A 24,170-nucleotide genomic window follows, 5' to 3' on the forward strand; every position below is an offset into this window, starting at 1 on the left:
CCAGCTATTGTTGAACTACAAATTCCAGCATGCCCTGCATCAGTTATAGCATTGCCAAATAGTAAAACTGTAGCAGGGCATGCTGGGATGTGTAGTTCAACAATAGCTGGAGTGTCAAGGTTAGCCATCACTGTTATAGACGCTAAAAAGTGTTGCAGTGCTATAAATTCACATTTCAATATTTTAAATCTCACAAACAGAAAGGAAAGAAATACGCTTACTATCAATGTGCTCTTCTCATGTATTGGATACATTGCTGCCAGCACAATGCTCTAAAGCATGGGTCCTCAAACTGCGGCCCTCCAGATGTGGTGAAACTACAAATCCCAGCATGCCTTGCCACAGTTTTCCTATAAGGGAGTGTTAAAACTGTGGCAAGGCATGCTGGGAATTGTAGTTTCACAACATCTGGAGGGCCGCAGTTTGAGGACCCATGCTCTAAAGTCACATATTGTCACATTAGGAAGATTACTTTGAGGAGAGGAAGGACAGAAGCAGCATTACAGCAGCAATCATTACCCTGATCTACCAGAACACTTCCCTATATGGACTGTGAGTTGTATTTCTATATTTTAGCATCAGAGATATATAAGAAAAAAAAAAACACAACACCTTAATCACTTACTAATCAGATCCGTGGAAATCTCATTTTTTAGTTAACATTTTGCATAACATACTCTGCATAAATAAAAATGAGATTTTTGTACAAAATTTGATTGTACAGAGAAACATTGTCCACATGTATTTCATGACAAACTGTGGCCCTCCAGATGTGCTGGAACTACATGTCCCAGCATGCCCTGACAGTTTTGGCATGCTCTTATAGGAAAAAATGTGGCAATGCATGTTGGAACATGTAGTTTCACAACATCTGGAGGGCTGCAGTTTGAAGACCCATGCTTTAAAGCATGCGCTAGATTTGTTATCACTATTGGACAGATACAATTAGTTGCTAAGTTAACCCCCGGGGCTAATTGCTCTGCCCTGAGCTAACTTAATTAACGAGTGATGATTTCCAGCGCTATTAGCCCAAGAGAGGCAATTAATGTGTATTTCCTTGATATGGGCATTTAACACAGATTATGTTGGTTAATGCACATTAGCCTTGAGTTTTACCATGGAGGAAAAATGCATGATTATTGAAAAGCTTCAGGTGTCCAACCTAGAGCTTAATTTCAGCGGCAAAAACCAATGACTAATTGCATCCGCCACTACATATTCTGAAAGTAATGTCTGTAACAAATCACTAGTGGCACACTTATGGGAAACACATAGCGATATACAGGTCTTTTCTAAGCGATCTCACCAGATCCCTTAGAAAATGCCCCAACATCGAGCAGTATGTAGGGGCCATCGCAATAGCAATGCACACATCGCTGTGTGCCGAGCAATCTTAATAAAGCGTCAACATTACTGTTTGTAGGCCCCATATTATAGCATGAGTCCTGAACATTGCATCTCATGATATCTACCCAATGTTGATAACTGCATGCAATATAGTAGCATATAAATGCATTTTAATTTTGTTTTATAAAGTATCCCATTCTTTTAGATGACAGAATAACCACTCACATCTTTAACTGGGATACGGTCAAAATATCAGCATTCGAGTTGAAATCAGTAAGAAAATGGACAATTGTATCCTGGCAGCCAGAATCCCAACACATCTTGGAGGTAAGCACAGGACTTGGGGTTAGGGTAAGGCATTAGGGGTGGGATAAGATTAGACTCAAGGGTGTGGGAGGGTAGGGCACAAATACTTACCAGTTGTATCATTATTCTGATTCATTTTTCTAACTCCCAATGTACTGAAACCCTTTTACTAGTGTTTGGGTACATTGCATCGACACATGCAACTCAAAGACTTTGTTAAATTCACATTCACTTACCACAATGGTGTATAAGTATAAGGCTTCTAAAAGCAGAAATTTCATCATAAATATGCATCACCACTTTGCATAACATTGGCAATTTAACAAAACAACAAAAGACCAAACAAAAGAATTCTTCTCAAAATAGCAGTCACTGTTTCCTGTGGCATTTCCTGATTTGAAAATGAATAACTGCCGAAGTGACACATTTTGTCTGTTACTTTGTAACCATGTTATGTAAAGATAACCCTATTACTTTAAGTGTTACAAAACTAAACTCCAATAAAGTAGGCTCTGCCATCAACATGTTGAGTGCTTTTGCTTAAATGCAGGAGATTCCCTCATAAAAGTGGAGTGATGAACTAAAAATAAAAACACAAGGATTACATACTTGGCTGGTAGCTCTCCATCTGTTTTTCATGATCAAGAACTGCGCCATTTGTAAGACCCAAGCTCTTCTCATCAGCAGGTTCATCTTTTGTTTTTTTACATATGGCAGAGTTGGCATCTTTTTTTAACCTAATAGCTTGGCCAAAACTTGACTCAAATACATTAGCAGTTTCAGCAGTTGTCTGTAATTTGTCTGTACCACTCAAATTTGCTTCTGACTCCTGAAGATAGGTTTTAGAATTTCTTTTGCTCCTTCTTCTAACAGGGGATTCAATTTTATACGCCAAGACACATGACTTTGAGCCGCTATCATTTTCTGCAGGGGCTGTGGGAAAGAGAGGAGCCTCCTGTAAGGAACCTGAACTGTCTCTTGAGGTAGAATTAGAAACCTGTATAGTTTTCCTTTTCTTTGTTCTTGGCATATCCTTCGGAAAAGCAACCCCAGACCTTCTCCTTCTACAGTCGTCTGCTCTGTCTGAGGTAAATGGAGGAGGGCTGGGTGACCGTCTTGGTTGCAGTGTCAATGAAAGTCTATTCAATTTGCTATGATGGCTTTTTAAATCAGTGAAAAAATCTTCAAAGTTTGAAAAGTCCTCGGAATCAGTTTTGCATGAAGATAAAGATGATTTTGATGGCTCCTTCAAAACACCATTTACTGAAAGGTCATGCTTTAAGCTGTGACTTCTTAATTTCAAACGTCCTTTTTCTTTGCATTTAGCAATTAGTTTATTTGCCATAGATGAATAATCCAACCCCGAGGTTCCACATTTAGCAGGGATAGGCTCACATAATGCATCGCAATCACTGGCATTATCAGTTGTAGCACCCGTGGTTTTCATTCTATTAAGTGAGGGCTGACCATTATTTTGAATGCAAGAGCTTGTAGAATGCACACCGATAGTGTTTATATTATCTTTGTGAATAAAGGTATTGGTCAATGACGTGTGACCTAAATAAGAGGTGACTTGACTGGGAAATTCACATAACCCATCACTTGTAGGGTTAGTTGTTTTCGGTTTAAGCGATTTTCGCCCCTTGTTTTGAATGCATGAGCTTGCTCTACGTTTTTTCACTGCTTCAAGAATAGGGTCACCCTTTGTTTTTTGAGTTGTCAAAGAAATATATTTTAAAGTAAATGGATCTTTTGCATCTTTTTCCCCCTCATGGACACTGCTTGAAGTAGCCGGAACCTGCGCTCTCTTTTCCATAATTCCAAAAAGGTCATCGTAACTAGTGTCAAGATCGTTGGGGCATTGTCCTGAAAGAAGAAAAACAAACATGTCATATTTTACTGTTCAGGCAAAAAGGATTGCTTCTAATAAGACAGTGTGTCGTATATTTACTAAAGGTTAACATGCACCTCTATAAATCAATACAGAGTTTTAGGACCTATAACACACTTTAAAGATTTTTAAATGTTAGTAAATTGGATTTTAGCAACCATAAACACAACACTCACTTAAATCAACATAAATGCAAGATACCTCAAGATACATCATTCAAATATAAAAATATTCCAAAATACGGAATAATCAGTTATCCAAAATTCTTCTGGGACCAAGCATTTTGGATAAGGGATACTCAACCTCTACCTACATCACCACTGGCAGGTAAATGTATTATACTTCTTTCAATCACTCCTGAGTACGCTGCTCAATGTTTCATCTCCAGCCAAGTATTATTGTGGCATGAAAAAAAAAAAAGGAATTAACAAGTAGTTGGCATTATTCAAATAGATTGTGTAATCTGTCAAATCCTATATAATATTCCAATGTAATGCGGAGTGTCAATTACATTAGAAAAAAAGTCAGTCTCCCCAATAAAGGAACAGAACACTTAAGAAATGTTTCATTGGGCAATATTGGTAGATAGTAGCGCTCAACCTGGGTGCTGGCAGCTTAGTCGAGTTGTCCAGGCTCAAAGGAGTGCAGATAGATAGATAATGACCAGCGCACTAGCTCTATAACTGTGTCCCCAAATAAGTGGGATGGTGTGTTATGTCGGCGGTAAGAAAGATGCAGATATGAGTGGGTGAAGAATTTATTGGTATTGGACACAGTGTATAAGTATAAACTGCTCTGCAACCAAAATATTCTGACAGTGCTGGTGCTGTGGGGGAAGTGAGGGGAGAGTACCGCTGCACTGTGTGTCTGCGGTCTGGTATGACTCTCCCTCCGGTGTGATACTGGGAGACGGGTGGGGGATGATGGGGTCTCCAGGTATCCAGTGGGGGTGGGCTTGCACTGAGTCCAGTCCACCGGGCTAGGTGTTCTGTGCAGCGGTGAATATTGGGGGGGGGGGGGGGTTGGCAGTCCGGGGTTGGTGGGTGGGAAACAAAGTTACTTGATACCGTTGGTGCTCCAATAGTGTCACCAGGGGCTGGCGTCCCTGCACCACTGGTGGTGCACCAGCACGTACCTGGCTCCTGCTCCTTACTCTGACCGTCCCTCGCTGTCAGTGGAAACTTGTCTGGCGTCTGCAGAGCCCTGCAGCACGCCGTTGGTGATCCACGCCGCTGCTACACTGACAGGCGCGACTTCCGGGTTCAGGCTATGTGCATCTGCCGGAAGAGCGAAGTCAGTGGAGTGGCGTGCGCTCAACACCCTAGTGTGGGGAGGAGACTGTAGTGGTCTGGTGTGTTCCAACGCGTTTCTGCCCACTGGGGGCCTTTGTCAAGGATGTTTTAGCATGTTGTCTTTCCGGTATAAGAGGGTTTCAAAGGGGGCCACTCCCACATGGAGAGTGAATCTTATTGGTCATGTTCACTGTCAATCAGGGTCATAATGTCAGCTGTGCTGGTAATTGAGGGTGTGCGTTATATGTGCTGAGTCATAGTTACTCTGAACTTAGTGGTATTCATAGTAGGTGGTTTCTTTAAGAGATATATGCTGGTGAGTGCATAGTGTTATCTGTCAGTAGTCGACAGTGGATGTGTCGACTCTTAGTAAGATCTTGTAAAAATAATCTGGACTTTGTGGTATTAATGGTCGACAGTTATTAAAGTGTATGCTGGTGAGAGCAGAGTGTTCTCTGCCAATGGTCGACATTAGGTGTGTCGACTCTGTGACATCCTGCACAGGGATGTCTATAAAGCCTATCAGGGTACATGGGTAAGCTTAACTATTTGGAGAGGGTCCCTATATTAAAGTCTATATTCAGACCCTTGGGTGTTAGTGTTTTTAATGAATATATCCAAAAAAGTTCACGTTTGTCTAGTGTCTCCGCAAAATCTCCACCCCTCCAATTTTTCTCTGGGGTCACAGTTATGTTTGTCTTTGAAGTGGGAGGAGACGCTGTGCTGTTCGTAACCCTTTTTATATTCCTGACGTGCTCATAAAGTCTGGTACTGAGGGCCCTTATTGTCCTTCCTACATATTCTAAATTACAGGGGCATCTTAAAAGGTAATCACCCCTATGGAATCGCATGTGAGGTGTTCCCTGTACTGGAAAGTTTTGTTCATCGTGGTAGAATGCCATGAAGTCTGTGCTTTCGTGCTGATATTGCTCAGATTTTTACAACCCGAGCACCTCCCACAGTGAAAGAATCCCTTACTGTTTGTCAGAGTGCTTTGTGTTAGTGAGCTGGATCTTATATGGTTCTTGGTCAATTTTTGTTTTAAGTCAGGGGCCTTCTTTTAACTATTTTGGGCTTGTCCTGAATGTGGGTGTTTAGATCAGGGTCCTGCTGTAAAATGTGCCAATGTCTGTGGAGAATCTTTTTAAGGGTGGAGCCTGATTGATTATATTGGGTGATGAATAGGGTTGTGTCTTTGGTGGTGTCTGTTTCCTTGACTTTAGTGGTTAATGTGTCTGTCCGTTCTAAAGCTGAGATTTCTTGTTGTGCTATGTTGACTGAAACTGGATCATATTGTTTGTCTATGAATTGTTGTTTGAGTTCTCCTGATTGTGTCTCGTAGTCTGATTTCTTGGAGCAGTTACGTCTAATTCTACGGAATTGTCCTTTGGGAATATTGTCTAGCCAGGGTTTGTAGTGTCCACTGCTGTACAAGATATAACTGTTCACATCCACGTCCTTTTTGTAAGTTTTGGTTTGTAATATACCCTGGTCTGTGTAGATTTCTAAGTCAAGAAATTGTACTGCAGTCTTGCTGAAATTGGTGGTGAATTTTAGATTTCTGTTGTTGTTATTGAGTTGTTGTGTGAATTGTTTTAAAGAATCTTCGGAACCCCTCCAGATGAATATGACGTCATCTATAATATGACGTCATCTATAATATGACGTCATCTATAATATGACGTCATCTATAATATGACGTCATCTATAATATGACGTCATCTATAATATGACGTCATCTATAATATGACGTCATCTATATAGCTGCACCCACTCATATCTGCATCTTTCTTACCGCCGACATAACACACCATCCCACTTATTTGGGGACACAGTTATAGAGCTAGTGCGCTGGTCATTATCTATCTATTTAAAAAATGTGTCAGGCAGGGCAGGTTACACTAGGACACATAATATACACCCAGATGACTGGACAAGAAGACAACGTGATTCTAAACCTATAAAATACATAAATTAATAGAAGTACCAACCTATTGACAGCTTTCCCCAACTGCTACAAATGTGTCCACATAGATTTAGCATCCTCAGGGGATAAACAGTTCTTCTAGTTATGCCTTGCTAGGACATGACTTATTAGAGCGAAGCGTCCTTTTGTGTGACTTTTTACATTAATACATCTTATCCGCACTGCTATGTATGGCGTATATCTGTCTAATTCACATGGCTGTGCGAATAAGACACAACCGACTTAGAATATGTGGCATGCCTATATTCTATGTTGGACTGCTACTCTATGCGCATACCAAATTCTAAGTTAAGGTGCCCATACAAGGAACGATCCTGCCTTGTGAGGCGATGCAAAGCGCGACACATCGCAAAGCACAAAAATGTACTGCACGGAAGAAGGCATCAGAAAGTGCATATACACTTGTTGATAACAGGTGCGGGGCTGCCAACGGCAGGGAGAGGTCATACAACAGCTTGCTATAGGACAAGGACTCCCTCTCCTGAACATGATCAGAATAGGAAGGGGGGTGTTAAGGATGCCACAAAAGTGCTCATAGTTAACGACATGGAGAGTACCCACTAGGCAATGCTGTAAACAATATTGCTCAGAAGGCCCTTTCATGACAATGTTAGCATACCGAGGAAGGAAATCCCGACAGCAGTCAGTTAAGTATACTCGCCCACCCCTTGCCGCCTCAACCCTCCCTTCTAGCAGCAGGACATTACCCTTCTCGCTAGTGCCTAATCCTAACCCTGCATCCCACTCAGCTCTGCAGCCTGACCCTAAGAGACTAAAACTACCCCCCCCCCCTCCCCACAACCTAACCACAAGTCCCACACTTGCACCTAGAGATAATCCCACCCCCACACATCTCCCCGGCCTAACCCTCACCAATCTGGGTCCCATGATATATATTTATGGGTCCCATGATATAATGAGCATGTGAGCTCCCCATATAGCATCAGACCACCCTACATGCCCCACACATACACCATGGGAAGTTTTACTCATTTTACAGTACAAATAATGCTTATAATTACATTGATCTCACATAGCCAACAGTTGCAGTGCTGGGGAGGGGGCAGGAAGAGAGGATTAGGGGCAGGCAGTGCCAGTGGTAGGGACAGGATCAGAGTAGATATCAGATGTGGCAGTACTGGGGGGCAAGCAGCGGCTTAGGGGAAGGCAGTGCTTAGGGAAGGGGATAAGGTGCTGGCTGAATATGAATAACCCAGTATAACAGTCCTGTGGCATCCACTAATTTACAAAAAAGTGGGTTTACTGATACCCATTTTATTTAAGTAGCAACTGCGTCTTCCTAAAGGGGCACACACACAGGGTGATTTTAATCCCATTTCAAAGCAATCTGACTAGATCACTTAGAATGAAGCACGGATTGCTCCCTATGTATGACCCGGGGCAACGGTGATGCACTATCTATCCTGCTCAATCACAGGGTTTTGCCTATAAAAACTATTGCGTGTCTGCTGAGCGATCTGTGCTTAGCACTTCGCTCAGCACGGAGGCCGTTGTCACCCAGGTCTACAGGGGCGTTACTCCACTAATAACATGATACAATATATTTCAGTAAATTCAATTATTAACATCATTCATGCATTGTGTCATTACATACCATGTGGAGAGTCTGTAATGACAGATGGACTGCTCCCAAGAGACGGCTGCAGTGCAGAAAAGTCAAACATTGTCTGCGACAATTGAGAAGCTGTAGAGGTGGTAGAAAAAAAAAGATCATTCTTAAAGTCCATGCAGAGATCATTCTTATAGTACATGCAGTCCATATCATCCATTACATTAATCTCATGGGATATTCAGAACTTTCCAGCTATGAAAATAAGCAGGGCATTTGGCGACTTTTACGCACCATGGCCCAGCTCTGATTTTCCGCTGTTCTCCGCTTTGTGGCCCAGTTGCTGTACCTATATGCTTCCACCTTTTAATAACAATGCTTACAGTTGACCGTGGAATACCCAGTAAAATTTAAATTTAATTATTTTTCCAAAGGTGATATCCTATCAAATTACCACACTTGAAGTCACCAAGCTCGTCAGAGTGAGACATTTTGTGTCACAAATGTTTTTTAAATGGGAGACTGCATGGCTAGGTGATTTTATATACCTGAATTCAATAATTAACAGTCGCTGCCAAATATTTTTTTCCATATAGTGTATGTACCCAAACGCACAAGGTCTTGCACATGTACACCAGGTTCTAGTGTCATGTTATGTTTTACATATTCAGATGCAAATAACATGAAATTCCGCGCAAAAAAAAAAGGGAGAAATACCTTCCATGCAGTTTAATTTCCAGAAATCTCTGGAGATATAAGCACCCAGGACTGCAAACTAATGATATAAGGTGCTCGAAATTCCAGTCCAAAAACAAAAAACCAGCAGTACCTGTAGGAGATAGATTCTCCCTTTTATTCTTCATTTCTTTTATTCTTTTTTCCATTGCATTGCAACGATCTGCAACAACTGCTTTTGGGCTATACAATAAAGTTCCATCATCTTCAAATGATAAAATTGGAATATCTGTTAATGGAAAAAAAAAATTGTTTCAGCTTTAATCATATATTAATATACTATATGAATTCAAGAAAAGGGTGCTGCATTGCACTCTGAATTTGGTAAACCATTAAAACTGATAAAGCAATCCTGAGTACAAAAAAAAAATTGTTTTAAAACAAACTTTTTTAAATGTTTTTATGACTTGTGCACCCAGTAAATGCTATGAGCAGCAGTGCTCTATAGAAGATGCCTTTCACATATGCCTAAATTTGCTTACCAGGTTTTCAACGCCCATGTACACTGAACACTGAAAAGCCATCCACATGGTTAAGCATTTAGGTCCATACACACTGGGTGATTATACCAAGCGTGTACGGACAGTGATGATCGCTATCATCGCTGGGGGGAAAAGCCACACAGTGCATACACACTGAGCCGCTTTCCCCCCCCCCAGCGCAGTGGGGGGAGGACTGCTTTGCATGTCGCTGGCATGGACATTCTTGTTATGTTGTTCCATCCAACAAGTCACAGCATAAAGTACTAATGTAACTCACCAACAGATGACTTCTGTACATCAAGTTCCTTAAACATTTTATTAAATTTCCGTGCAAATCTTTTGTCATTTTCAGGTGTTTTTTCAACAAAGTCCTTAGGCTGCATGCACCTCCGCTGTAAAAGAAGAGAAACTATAAAAACCTCCACATGCACTATAAAAAAACATGAGAAGTACTTAAGCACTTCGCAATAAGAAAGTGCTAAATATTCTAAGGTTTTTAAGAAAATAATTAATTAAACTGACTGCAGTACAGACAGAGGAGAATATTCAGGGGGTGCTATGATGCTTAGTGTGCGGCTCCTCAATGGTGTACCAGAAGAAACAGTTCTACATATAATGTAAGGTTCCCCTTAGAATGATACAGTATTGATATCATTGTTCTTTTTTTTATAATACATTTAGTAGAAACCTATTCATAAATGACAAAGATGGATCAGCCACATTTATGCGAGAAAGGAAAATATAGTTTCCTTCTATTATTCTACATACACACAGATCTATGACACTGCAATGTTGTCCATGGAGGGTGCAATATATACTGCCATACGCGTGGTATGTGAATATCAGCCATATACACATTGATTACATAGTCATATGATTAGAATGTTACCAAAATGTCCCGGTCTAGAACCGACATCAGGATGGCTTCATGTGGTTAAATATAAACAATGATAACTACTAAACTGTCCCCCTAGTGCCTGCCCTCCCAGAGGCTAACCCCCGGCTGGCAGTATGTGCCGAATGTTGACAATGAACACAAACATTATGAAAAATGCCAACATCATAACAGCTATGGTTTTGTCATTCTGCAAAAATTACAGCCTTGCTACCAGGTCTGAAACAGAGTGGGGAACATGACAAGGAACCATATTAGGAAGATGTAAAAATTAGAATAAAAATGAATGTCAAATTGATGTGACAGAGCAGAAAGACACACACATCTATGAGCAGAGAGCATGTTCATTAAGGACAGTGGGTGTGTATTATTAGGGCGAAAGTATGAAGACCAACTGTCAAAGTCAACCACTATTGGTGGACAGTGAAAAGGTTTACATCGGAAAAAGGTCAACGTGCATTAGGTCAACGGACAAAAGGTCAACACAAGCAATAAGTCTACAAGAAAATGGTCAACATGAGTTTTGCAGGTTTTTGTACCTGTCAAAATGGACCCACAATTAATGTAAGGCTTCGCGAGCCATGTTTTACCATTTCCAACTATAGTTTACATGAATAGTTAAATACAAACATGTCATCTAGGATGGAAAAAAAATCAAACATGAAAAAATGTTGATCTTTCCATTGTCATGTTGAACTTTTTTACTGTAGACCTAGTGCATGTTGTCCTTTTGACCATGTAGACATTTTGCCGGTCAACCAATAGTGGTCTACAAATTGACTGCAGACCAAGATGCAATGGAGCCAATAACCGGAACCAGCAGAAGATACTTTAAGCAGAATAAATCAGTGGTAGCAACCTGTGCTACGTGGCTGTGAGACTGTAAGGAGCAGTGTGCACAAAATCAGTTGATTGCCTTGGGGTAAAGCGCAAAAGCAAGGCTCCACAACTTTATGATAGTGAGCAAGATGCAGTACTGCATTAGTGGTCACACACAAACACTTTAAAAGATTCTAAACAACAAGTTTTGCATCCATGATACCTACTTCAGTGACCAGTATACAGAATTTCCAAAAGTAATTTATTAGGCTAAATTTTAAATATAAAAAAAAAAAAAAAAAAATTGCACCACAGAAAAGCAACCTTCAAAAATAAATAAAAAAAACAGATGGTTTACTGTATGAGATATATATATATATATATATATATATATATATATATATATATATATATATATATATATATATAGATATATCTGGTGAACCTAAAAAGTATGCATAATGATGTATTTTTCCTTCACAGTATGTAAAACCCAATAAACTGTAAAGGCAACCACATCTTTTACACATTCAGAGCACAAAGTGAAACAGTTTAAGGCTTTCAACTTGTCTCTATTGTGTAAACCGCATTGTAAAATGTATAGCTTCCCAAGAAAGAGAGAAAGTTGGACATATATTATCTGCAGAAGCCTAACCAAACAATATTCACACGATTGAAGGATGAATTGCATCACTTTGCAATATATATTACTTACAATTTTTTTACATTTCGGAGAGAGAATAGGACATTGTGTACAAGTTTGTCCACATAAACCTAGGAATATATGTGTAGCAAGACTGCTACACTTCATGGTGCTAAAGAAGAGAATGTGTACATGTATATATGTGTATATGTCACCGCTACACATAGTTTTGCAATGTCCGTACCCCAGCTTTTATTTTTTTGTAATTGCAATTTATGGTCATTAGAACAATATGTAATAATGGTAAAATGCTTACTTTCTTTTTATTAAGTTGAGGTAAGCCATCATTAGTATTTATTGCTGGGAACATGGATTCAGCAACATAGGCAGCAGCTTCTCTACATCTGCAAAAAACAAAAAAAAAAGGAGAAAAATTAAGAGCATTAAAGCTTTTTAACACATTTACTTAGGTTGGAAAAAAAAATGCAAAAAAAAAAAAAATCACAAGTTAAAATAAAGAAAAATAATTAATTTTAACCCACCGACTGTAGAATCAACACACACAAACGGCGCAGGGGTGGTGTTTTCTACTGGCAAGAAATAGGAAAGAATGGGTTCAAGTGCATTGACAGAGAAAATGTACAGAATATCAGCAGAAGATAGGACAATCAGAAGGTAAAGGGCCAGATGCACTAAGCTTCAAAAGTGATAAAATGGAGAGTGATAAACAACCAGACAATCAGCTCCTACCTGTCATGTCACTGTGTTTGAAAAATGTCAGACAGGAGCTGATTGTCTGGTTGTCTATCACTCTCCATTTTATCACTTTTAAAGCTTAGTGCATCTGGACCAAATTGGGGGGGGGGGGGGGGGGGGGATCTTAGAATGCACACCCAAGATACATGAGGTGCTATCATGCTGGGACTTGTAGTTCTGCAAAGAAAAATACATGGTGCAGATGCACACTCCATATTATTAATCAATAATAGAGGCTCTTGGTATATTAATTGGCCAAGAAATATTTGCCCACCAACCAGCTTCACGGTGGCCTCATTTCTGGTGGGTCCCTAATAATTATTATTAGGGACCCACCAGAAATGAGGCCACCGTGAAGCTGGTTGGTGGGCAAATATTTCTTGACCAATTAATATACCAAGAGCCTCTATTATTGATTAATAATATGGAGTGTGCATCTGCACCATGTATTTTTCTTTGCATCTGGACCAAAGCCTGGTAAAGGTGTGAAAAGATGCCCACCCCTCTTCTTTGCAGAATCACATCCTCAGTGACCAGGAGGTAACCACCTATGTGTAATATGCCCTTATTAGATCTGGCACAACATGGGTGTTGCCCGTGACAGGGTCCTATAGGAAGTACAAAAAGTTTATCCTCTTAGTAAACCGCAATTACAATTTCCAATGTATGTACAGTTTGAAACAGAAAGAAATGTCACTGTGTGGTGCACCAGAGATAGAGAGTCAATTAAAATGTAACTTTTATTATTATGGGTTTAAAAGTATAGCGAAATATAAAAGACACAGAACAAAAATGACATACACATAAGTTTTAAAAAAGGATATAAATTATCCTTGCAACGTGGGGTCCCACACTCCTAATATTAAATTCCCACTAATGTTGGGGTACGTGATCCGTCTATTGAATGTCTTGTATTCTTATATATACACGGCGGGCATTGGACATGTATCATAAATTACCCCATTCGTAGGGGAAAGTTGGTATAAGCTTGGGGTTGGCTGTTCCAAGATAGGATTGGTATTGCAGCGATAATTGTGCCAGAGATAAATAATTAGGCAAAGTTATGCCAGAAATAGATAATTAGGCAAAGTTTAAGCAGGATATGTATTCAGCAATACCAATAATCGCTCAGTATGTGGTATTGATATGTCCACAGGAGCGTGTCGGTAATAGCCAATCTAGCATAAATAGTATATGCACATAATAGGGATGCCCATTTGTAGAGTAGCCGTACACGTCAGTGGTGATCTTGATACAGTTCCTGGAGTACAATGTGTCTGACTATAGGACACTTTGTCTCACGATGTAATGGGACTGTATAGTCAAATATATGTACTGATATAATCCCTGGAGTACAGCGTATCTATCTTAGGACACGCTGGCTCACGATATAACAGGATAAAATACCATTGATTCCTCAGTAATTTATGTTTAATATGTCTGCCGTATAATTTACAGATAAATCGTCACGGTACTTGTGCCATTGGTTTTTAATATAAACAAAGTAGTGTCTGGTACGCTTTTTATTACATTTGTTAAATATTTTATTTATTATTCACACCCAAATAAATGTTTTTAACAAGGTGCATAATGATGTCAATAATTGTTGGGTGTGTGGCGTTCACACGTTATACCCAAGCGCTTCAATGACAGTTTTTATCACACTGATCATGTGTTGATCGGTAATGGTAAAAGTCATGTAATAGTAGTGGTATATCAAACACAATGGGTCTGAGCACCTCAGTGACAATACATTAGTTAGTTGTGACAGGTTATTTCCGAGACTGAGTGATAACATTAGGCTCCATATGTTGCGATCATACGCCCGCCGGCCATGTACACCGCGGCGGTGATCGCTACACGTTAGTTAGATATAGGACCCGCAATGTGAAATCCACTGTCCCTGGAGCGCGGCGTGCTTGATGAATACACGCCGTCTCACAGTGTGTAAGACTGGATTCTCACTTGCGATACGGATAGGCGCCCTTCAGCCAACGGGCTGCTTGTCAATGCGCCCGCTCAATGGCGTTCAATTTTAAATTTTTAAACTAGACAGATCAAAATGTACATTTCAATTGGGGTAAGGGAGTGGGGATAGCCCACGAAGTGTACGGTCGGCGTACGCTTCGCTAATGAGCTTCGTCAGGACCAAGCTTTTGGTCCTGACGAAGCTCATTAGCGAAGCGTACGCCGACCGTACACTTCGTGGGCTATCCCCACTCCCTTACCCCAATTGAAATGTACATTTTGATCTGTCTAGTTTAAAAATTTAAAATTGAACGCCATTGAGTGGGCGCATTGACAAGCAGCCCGTTGGCTGAAGGGCGCCTATCCGTATCGCAAGTGAGAATCCAGTCTTACACACTGTGAGACGGCGTGTATTCATCAAGCACGCCGCGCTCCAGGGACTGTGGATTTCACATTGCGGGTCCTATATCTAACTAACGTGTAGCGATCACCGCCGCGGTGTACATGGCCGGCGGGCGTATGATCGCAACATATGGAGCCTAATGTTATCACTCAGTCTCGGAAATAACCTGTCACAACTAACTAATGTATTGTCACTGAGGTGCTCAGACCCATTGTGTTTGATATACCACTACTATTACGTGACTTTTACCATTACCGATCAACACATGATCAGTGTGATAAAAACTGTCATTGAAGCGCTTGGGTATAACGTGTGAACGCCACACACCCAACAATTATTGACATCATTATGCACCTTGTTAAAAACATTTATTTGGGTGTGAATAATAAATAAAATATTTAACAAATGTAATAAAAAGCGTACCAGACACTACTTTGTTTATATTAAAAACCAATGGCACAAGTACCGTGACGATTTATCTGTAAATTATACGGCAGACATATTAAACATAAATTACTGAGGAATCAATGGTATTTTATCCTGTTATATCGTGAGCCAGCGTGTCCTAAGATAGATACGCTGTACTCCAGGGATTATATCAGTACATATATTTGACTATACAGTCCCATTACATCGTGAGACAAAGTGTCCTATAGTCAGACACATTGTACTCCAGGAACTGTATCAAGATCACCACTGACGTGTACGGCTACTCTACAAATGGGCATCCCTATTATGTGCATATACTATTTATGCTAGATTGGCTATTACCGACACGCTCCTGTGGACATATCAATACCACATACTGAGCGATTATTGGTATTGCTGAATACATATCCTGCTTAAACTTTGCCTAATTATCTATTTCTGGCATAACTTTGCCTAATTATTTATCTCTGGCACAATTATCGCTGCAATACCAATCCTATCTTGGAACAGCCAACCCCAAGCTTATACCAACTTTCCCCTACGAATGGGGTAATTTATGATACATGTCCAATGCCCGCCGTGTATATATAAGAATACAAGACATTCAATAGATGGATCACGTACCCCAACATTAGTGGGAATTTAATATTAGGAGTGTGGGACCCCACGTTGCAAGGATAATTTATATCCTTTTTTAAAACTTATGTGTATGTCATTTTTGTTCTGTGTCTTTTATATTTCGCTATACTTTTAAACCCATAATAATAAAAGTTACATTTTAATTGACTCTCTATCTCTGGTGCACCACACAGTGACATTTCTTTCTGTTTCAAACTGTACATGCAATTTTTGATGTCCTGTGGTAGCACACCCTCACATGTCATACGAATTTAATGATTGAGACACCTATTGAGGGGCCAAACCTTTTTGACCCATATTTACCCTTTCCTGTGCGATTACCAACCCTCTCTTCTAAATATACAATTTCCAATGTATGTTCTCCTTTACCATCGTCGTCAGTTTGCTGCGAGCAGACTATAGGTTAATATGTTATTTCATGAATCATATAATCAACCAAAAGCAGCACTCCGCTTATCAGAGTTAGGGAGCCGAAGACTAGTTTGGGTGGAGTCAATGGAACTGTAATGACTCCAGCTTCAAAACAAAAACTTCTTTCCCAGGCATTTCCCCAGAAAAGACTCAAACATCTGTAAAAACATAGGCCTGATCAATATCTTGTACTAAAAAGCAGGCTGTTGGAATTGGGGATATTCATTAGTGGTTTCTGATCATTTTTATATTCTTAATAACACATACATATTACCGCCTTAATTCACCTTTATATCCAACTAATAAATGATACTTATTATTTGTATTTAAATAAATATTATACTTGTCTTGACTGTCAAAAATTATGAGATTATTATTGCACCATTAAAACTCAGCAGTCAAAATTTGGTGGCTAACAGGATAGGGCCCTATCCAAAATTGACAGCCACAATAACGTCTGTTGATACAATCTTTCATTTATTATACATTTCTACCATTGTTATTGGCACAGTTTTTTCACATGTAAATTCTGCACAATAAAAAGCAAAGTGTATATTCTTCTTCACTGCTTTTTTTGTAACTTATCCGTAAAATATTTATATTGTTATCTGAGAGTATTTTAAAAAGAATAATAAAGATTGATATGTTTTAATACAGATTAATCATTCTATAAAGAGTCTTTTTTTCCTTCTTCTATGTCTAAAGAAAAAAAAAAAAGTGCATGGGTTCAGTAGACAGCACCTAGAGATTTCCGAATGCACGTGTGTATCATCACCTCATTTGGCACACATTGGCATGGCCATTTTTCTTCTCATTTATTTGGAAAGAGACTGCTGTACAGAACATAGCAAAGCCCATCTTTCCAGCTATGTACAAGTATAAAGATGGAACCGGAACTGCAGGTATGGGAGAAGGGCTATGGTGCAAGGCGAAGGATGAAGGTGCTGTACACACTCAATGTTTTTGAGCAGGGCTGAGTAATAGTAGCAACTTGCATTAATGACTGGGACATAGGTGAAACAATTTATTAAATTACACTACTGTCACATTTAATGCGACATAGGCAATGTGATAAATTCAGGAGAGCATGAACAGTCTTATTTTTGTATTAATATTCTAGATTCTTAGCAATGTAGAGAGATATATATAGGTTGTCTGTGAGCTTGATAAAAATGTATTGAAACGTTGCTATGATGCGGGTGCGAAACGAGCAGTTATTGGTGAAGAACCCTTGTGTGCAGTCGGTCTGGAATATATATATATATATATATATATATATATATATATATATATATATATATATATATATATATATATATATATATATATATATATATATATATATATATATATATATATATATATAGGAGTAGAAGGTGCGGCACTCACGGCGATTTTCATAGAAACACGAATAGACCAAGTTCTGATCAACGTTTCAAAATTTATTAATTTTTTCGTCAGGATGAATTAACAGTACAAAACACCAACCTTAAATAGGAGAGCATCCCACGTGCAGCTCAGGACGGAGCGGCTGGGACGCTTACCCGCCCCCGTCCAGGTAACGACTGACGTCATTGCGCAATGACACGTCAGACGTCACAATCACCAAGGTAACACATAAACAAAAAAGTGAAACAACATATCAACACAACGGCATAGCAGCATCAGGTGTAGCGAATGATCATTGAGTGCAAGCTGAGAAGAGGAGATTAGGACGCATAAAGCAATTAAACAAGCATCACCTGCGGAACACACCGAGAGGAAAATGTTCATTAAGCCCGCGTGGAGCTATTGTATCCAATTGATGGATCCACCACATCTCCTTACGAAGAAGGGCACGGGCACGATCACCACCACGTTTATCAGGCGGGATGCAATCAATTGCTCGGTACTTTAAACTAGAAAGTGGGTGTTTATGAAGGGCAAAATGCCTCGCAACAGGTTGATCGCTTTTGCCAGTCTCTATGGCGTTGCGTATAGAACTGCGGTGCATGGCCATACGCTCCTTCATCTTCCTCTCAGTCTTGCCAACATAATATAGACTGCAAGGGCAGACAATCAAATAAACAATGAAAGAGGAATTACAGGTAAAATGAAAACCGATGTTATAAACCTTACCAGAGTAAGGATGATTAAAAGTGCTGCCCGTGACTAGGAACTGGCATGTAACGCAAGTACAGCGAAAGTTGCCCATACGCGGTGTACCTAACCACATCCTATCTGGGACAATGGGTTGAAATTTAACATCAGCCTTGACCAACAATTGTTTAAGGCTTTGACCCTTGGTGAAACAAGGCATTATGCGATGGTCACCAAAGGGTAGATTTTTGTCACTTTCTAGTACAGGCCAATTATTGCGAACAGTGGAGACAATAGTCCCAGAAGCGACATTGTAGCGGGTCACCATGGGTATCACGTTCTGTAAATGTTCACGAGGTGTCTTTCTCTGAAATAAGGTGTCCCTATCAAGTGACAGTACTCTCCTTTTACAAGCCACCAAGTCGCAATATTTGTAACCACGTAGGCATAATTTTGAAATAAAAGCATCAATTTGTTGTTCACAGACTACAGGATCGCTATTTATGCGCCTATATCGAAGCATCTGTGAAAAAGGTAAACTTTTAATCAATTTAGGGGGATGGCAACTTTGGGCTTGTGAGACTGGCAAAAGCGATCAACCTGTTGCGAGGCATTTTGCCCTTCATAAACACCCACTTTCTAGTTTAAAGTACCGAGCAATTGATTGCATCCCGCCTGATAAACGTGGTGGTGATCGTGCCCGTGCCCTTCTTCGTAAGGAGATGTGGTGGATCCATCAATTGGATACAATAGCTCCACGCGGGCTTAATGAACATTTTCCTCTCGGTGTGTTCCGCAGGTGATGCATGTTTAATTGCTTTATGCGTCCTAATCTCCTCTTCTCAGCTTGCACTCAATGATCATTCGCTACACCTGATGCTGCTATGCCGTTGTGTTGATATGTTGTTTCACTTTTTTGTTTATGTGTTACCTTGGTGATTGTGACGTCTGACGTGTCATTGCGCAATGACGTCAGTCGTTACCTGGACGGGGGCGGGTAAGCGTCCCAGCCGCTCCGTCCTGAGCTGCACGTGGGATGCTCTCCTATTTAAGGTTGGTGTTTTGTACTGTTAATTTATCCTGACGAAAAAATTAATAAATTTTGAAACGTTGATCAGAACTTGGTCTATTCGTGTTTCTATGAAAATCGCCGTGAGTGCCGCACCTTCTACTCCTACATTGCCACTTGCTGTGCTGGCACCGGCTCTGAGCCTTCATCGTTTGGAGTGCCGGACCCTCGCTGTATATATGTATGTATATATATATATATATATATATATATATATATATATATATATATATATATATATATATATATATATGTGTGTATGTATATATGTGTGTATGTATATATATATATATATATATATATATATATATATATATATATATATATATATATATATATATATATATATATATCTATATCTATATATCAGAAGAATGACCCCACGTGCCGCCCTTAAATAGTAAGCAGCTACTCTATTACCCCCCCTGTTAGTGGGAGGCGGTGTTTAGAAATGGGAGGAAAGGAAGTATAGAGAGCGCTTTCAACCACCAAATGGAAATTCCACCAATAATTTGTTAAAATATAAAACAGTACAAATATTTATAAAACCAGTGTGCTTTTTATTAATTGATTTTTTCAGAATCACATCTGGAAATGATATCCTTTTCGGAAATGCAAGTAACCCGACGCGTTTCGTCTTGAAAAAGACTTCATCAGGGGTTTAGTACTGCAGGTAGTAAAAAATAATAATAGTGGTGGTACATTACATACTGAATTTTTCAATACATACACAAAAATATACACATACAATATTATACATACATATTTTATACATACATTTTATAAAACAAATGTTAATTTAGATATTATTAAGAACAGGTGGACCTATTAGTCCTTAAAATTAATGTAACTTAGGAGAACGAGCACAGAAAAAAGTCAAGTGAAAAATTGCATAAAGAGGGCACATGATGAGAAATGTAGTAGGATAAATTGAAGGGTATTGAACATACCATTGTGATATTAGAACGCTTATATTAGCGTATATTTCCTCAGATATGTGTAAACGATGATCAACTCTCTCAAAGGGACCGACTTCAGAGATCTGTAGGGGAACCATGTATTGAAAAGAATTTGTATACATTATAAATTAATGAAGTAGGATGGTTTGGGGAATAAGGGACGTACCAAAAATAATTGGACAGTGCTTATACCAGCTTATGTTCCAGAAGTAAGTAAGTTGTAATGACCTCCCTCACAGAGGTAAGTTCCAGATTTCTGGGGGACAAAGGATCCATTTTAAATAAATGTATAGATTTATACTTATTAAATACACGAAAAGGTAATATAAAAGGTAGACATACCTAAAAAATTGTTTCAGTATAGAAACTGGCACATAGTTTCTTTAATGGTGTGGTGGCTATGATAGCCTTCTCTTCAAATAAGATGATTACCTAATAGTTATAGGGAAATTGTATAGTGAACAATATTTTTATTTTTACACCCAATTTGAGTTAGATGAAGTTTTATAATTCACATACCAGAATAGTCCCTTTATAGGGTTAAAGTAACCACGGTGAGTCCACAATCTGTATGGGTCTTAAGTTTAGATGCAGCATTCAGATTAACATAAATGGGACCATCCCATTGTAAGGGGTTGTCAGCCAGGTCAATTCAATGTTTGGCCCTGGTCCAGCAATTAGGGTCCGCAATGTCTGAAAACAATGGGTATTAAATGAATAGCAGCCATTGTTAATATGCTAATGTAAATATGCCAGTGAGATGCATTTAAGACGTGTACATACCTAATACTCCGGTATAAAATAAAACACACGTTGAAGGCAGAACAGAAAATTCAGTTTCTGTAAATGATTTAAATATTATCCAATTAGGTCGATTAGGTTGAGAAGGTAAACGTCAAAAGTCAATCTTTATCTAAGGGGAATACCAATCAATCCAACCTTAAGGCACAATTAAATAATAAACAGGCTCTTAGCCCTTTAATAGGATAATGCAGAGAATATTACTACTATGGACAAGCAGCTTGTCTTTTTTTTTAAATAAAAATAGTGCAGTACTTATGTCGCAACAAAATATCTAGGCTAATTGCCATTTGTGTGACTGTAGCAAAAAGTATAATAGTCTTTACAAAAGTGTGTATAAGCAGCTTTTCCTTATCTTGGCTCTATGTGAAAATCCAATAAACTTCTTGAACAAGGCAAAAACCAGTATCATAACTGTGCATAAGTGCCTAAACATTGTTGCTTATAAACAAAAAATAAACAATTCACAGTACATCTGTGATGAATGAGTCGCTACCAAAATGGGTTCAATGCAAATAATTAACATCAATTCTAGTAGCATAGTGACAGTGGTAAAACACCACACCACCTCCTCTTACCTGATCTGAATGAGACGTCCTGTAATGGTCTGTCTGCCGATACAACCAGCTGCTAACCTGGCTGCCTTATAAGCCCAGAAACAATGACATCACTTCCGTGTGTCAAAAGTGGCAAACTACGTGAATAAGTCCTAATGTAAATGGACAACAACCGTCCTAACCATATTTGTTATTAATGGTGACTAGTGTCAGTTAATACTGGCAGTTAGATATGGGCGGGCTGTGGTTAAAGTCTTATTATATGCCTAATTGCCCCGCGTGCGTTCCAAATGCGTGTCAAGGCGAACGTCCGGGTAGGCACTGTGCTAGTCAGTTACGTGAGCGCACTTCCTGATTCTCGTGCGCTCCACTTGCGTGTCAGCGCGAACTACAAAAAAAGGGGGCTGAACATATGTCAGTGTGAGGGGGCTGAACACGTTTGTCAGTGTCAGCTTACTATAGCGAACTGCAGAGAGAGGGGGCTGAGCACAATGTCAGTGTCAGCGCACTCTCTAATATGAATGCGTTCCACCTGCGGGTCACGAAACCCGGATGTGGGATAAATGACACATCTCTGCTGTATTTGTTACCAATGGTTATCGGACTTGAAATTAATCCTTAATAATAAACACTAAGATCAGGATTCGATTCCACTGGGGGGTGAGCTATTTACTATCTTAGAGGTATTCATTAAAAAAGCATTTAGGTCCAGTGTGTAATTCAATTTCTTATGCCAACCACTTATATAGATAATAGTAACAGGAAAAAATGGGAAAAAAAAACGGAAATAAAAGGGGGGGGGTTTAGAATACCTATATATTTCTACCATATGGCCCATCAGGGATTATTAAAGTAGGTGAGAAGGTGACAAATATTTTGTTGGATTTTAATAAATTTTCTCTCATACTGTGCGAGTACGGATAGTACCTCCATGATGAGTTTATATAGTTGTTAATTACCATTAACAAGTCACAGTGAATTAGGTGTTTAGTATTTTGATAGTAAGGTGATTTGTGGGGTAAGGAATATTATAATAATGACAGAATGGGGGCTTTGAATTGCCTAACCTCTCTACACTAAAAATTGTGTTAAAGTGATCCTTGGCTTCTCCAATTTTGTGACAATGTGTTTGTGTGCCAAACTCATTGCACTATTAATAGGTGCAATTGAGTTGTATAAATTTTCAAGAGGGTAGTGGTGTTATGTTTACCTTACATACTATATTGAACCCATTTTTTACAATTTTTTATGATTTGACATATACCGTGATAAATACACCCGTGTGTAAGGTTAGGAAGAAAATAATAGACAGGAAATTGAAAATAGATAGTGGCAGAAAAAGTTTCTCAAAGGTATGGACCATAATTATCCCAAAAATGACACGATGTCAACGTTCTCATTGAGACCATTGGGGTAGAGCGTGTTCAGGGTATAAATCCAGAAGGTCTCACGTTTTGCCAGCCTCAAATCTCTGTCACCCCCTCTTGGATCCTGATTGATGACCTCAAGAATGGTGAAGGTGAAATTGGTGTTATTAACCTGTGAGTCATGCTTGTCTTTGTAGTGCCTAGGGACACTATGTATAACCAATTTATGTTTGATGTTCCGCATATGTTCTTGCAGTCTTATTTTAATCTGCCTTTTGGTCTTGCCTATATAGGCAAATCCGCAGTTGCACGTGATCCTGTAGATTACGTAGACAGAATTACAGGTGGCAGGTTGATTAAGTGTGTATTGTTTTTTATCGATCTTGCAATTGAATGTCTTTTTCTCCATATGCTTACAGCAAATGCATTTTTGGCATGGGGTACAGATGGTTCTTTTGGTAAGGAACCCAGTTGCATTGCTATTAGTATTTTTGGCAGAAATAGATTTAAGTCGACTAGGAGCTACCATGCTCTTCAGGTTGGTGGCTCGCCGAAAGATAAGGTCTGGTTTCAAAGGTAGATGTGGGCACATCTACCTTTGAAACCAGACCTGATCTTTCGGCGAGCCACCAACCTGAAGAGCATGGTAGCTCCTAGTCGACTTAAATCTATTTCTGCCAAAAATACTAATAGCAATGCAACTGGGTTCCTTACCAAAAGAACCATCTGTACCCCATGCCAAAAATGCATTTGCTGTAAGCATAT

The 24,170-nt window shown here is 39.3% G+C and overlaps 1 protein-coding gene across 3 annotated transcripts in view; it reads right to left on the reverse strand.

The window, feature by feature from the left end:
- The window catches only part of MCPH1 (microcephalin 1), a 352,972-nt gene that overhangs the window by 308,268 nt on the left and 20,534 nt on the right, over positions 1-24,170 (reverse strand). For all 3 annotated transcript variants that reach the window (XR_014471760.1, XM_083177354.1, XM_083177355.1), the window contains exons 4-8: positions 12,284-12,371; positions 9,888-10,002; positions 9,223-9,357; positions 8,439-8,528; positions 2,263-3,519 (exon numbers count right to left, since the gene is read on the reverse strand). Coding sequence is in view for 2 of the 3 variants with exons in the window: in XM_083177354.1 (XP_083033480.1) it covers positions 2,263-3,519; positions 8,439-8,528; positions 9,223-9,357; positions 9,888-10,002; positions 12,284-12,371 (1,685 nt within the window). In the remaining variant the exon portion in view is untranslated. The remainder of the gene's footprint in view (positions 1-2,262; positions 3,520-8,438; positions 8,529-9,222; positions 9,358-9,887; positions 10,003-12,283; positions 12,372-24,170) is intronic.

This window comes from Crinia signifera, chromosome 3 (assembly GCF_055691185.1).
Source record: "Crinia signifera chromosome 3, ASM5569118v1, whole genome shotgun sequence".
Classification (NCBI taxonomy): Eukaryota; Metazoa; Chordata; class Amphibia; order Anura; family Myobatrachidae; genus Crinia; species Crinia signifera.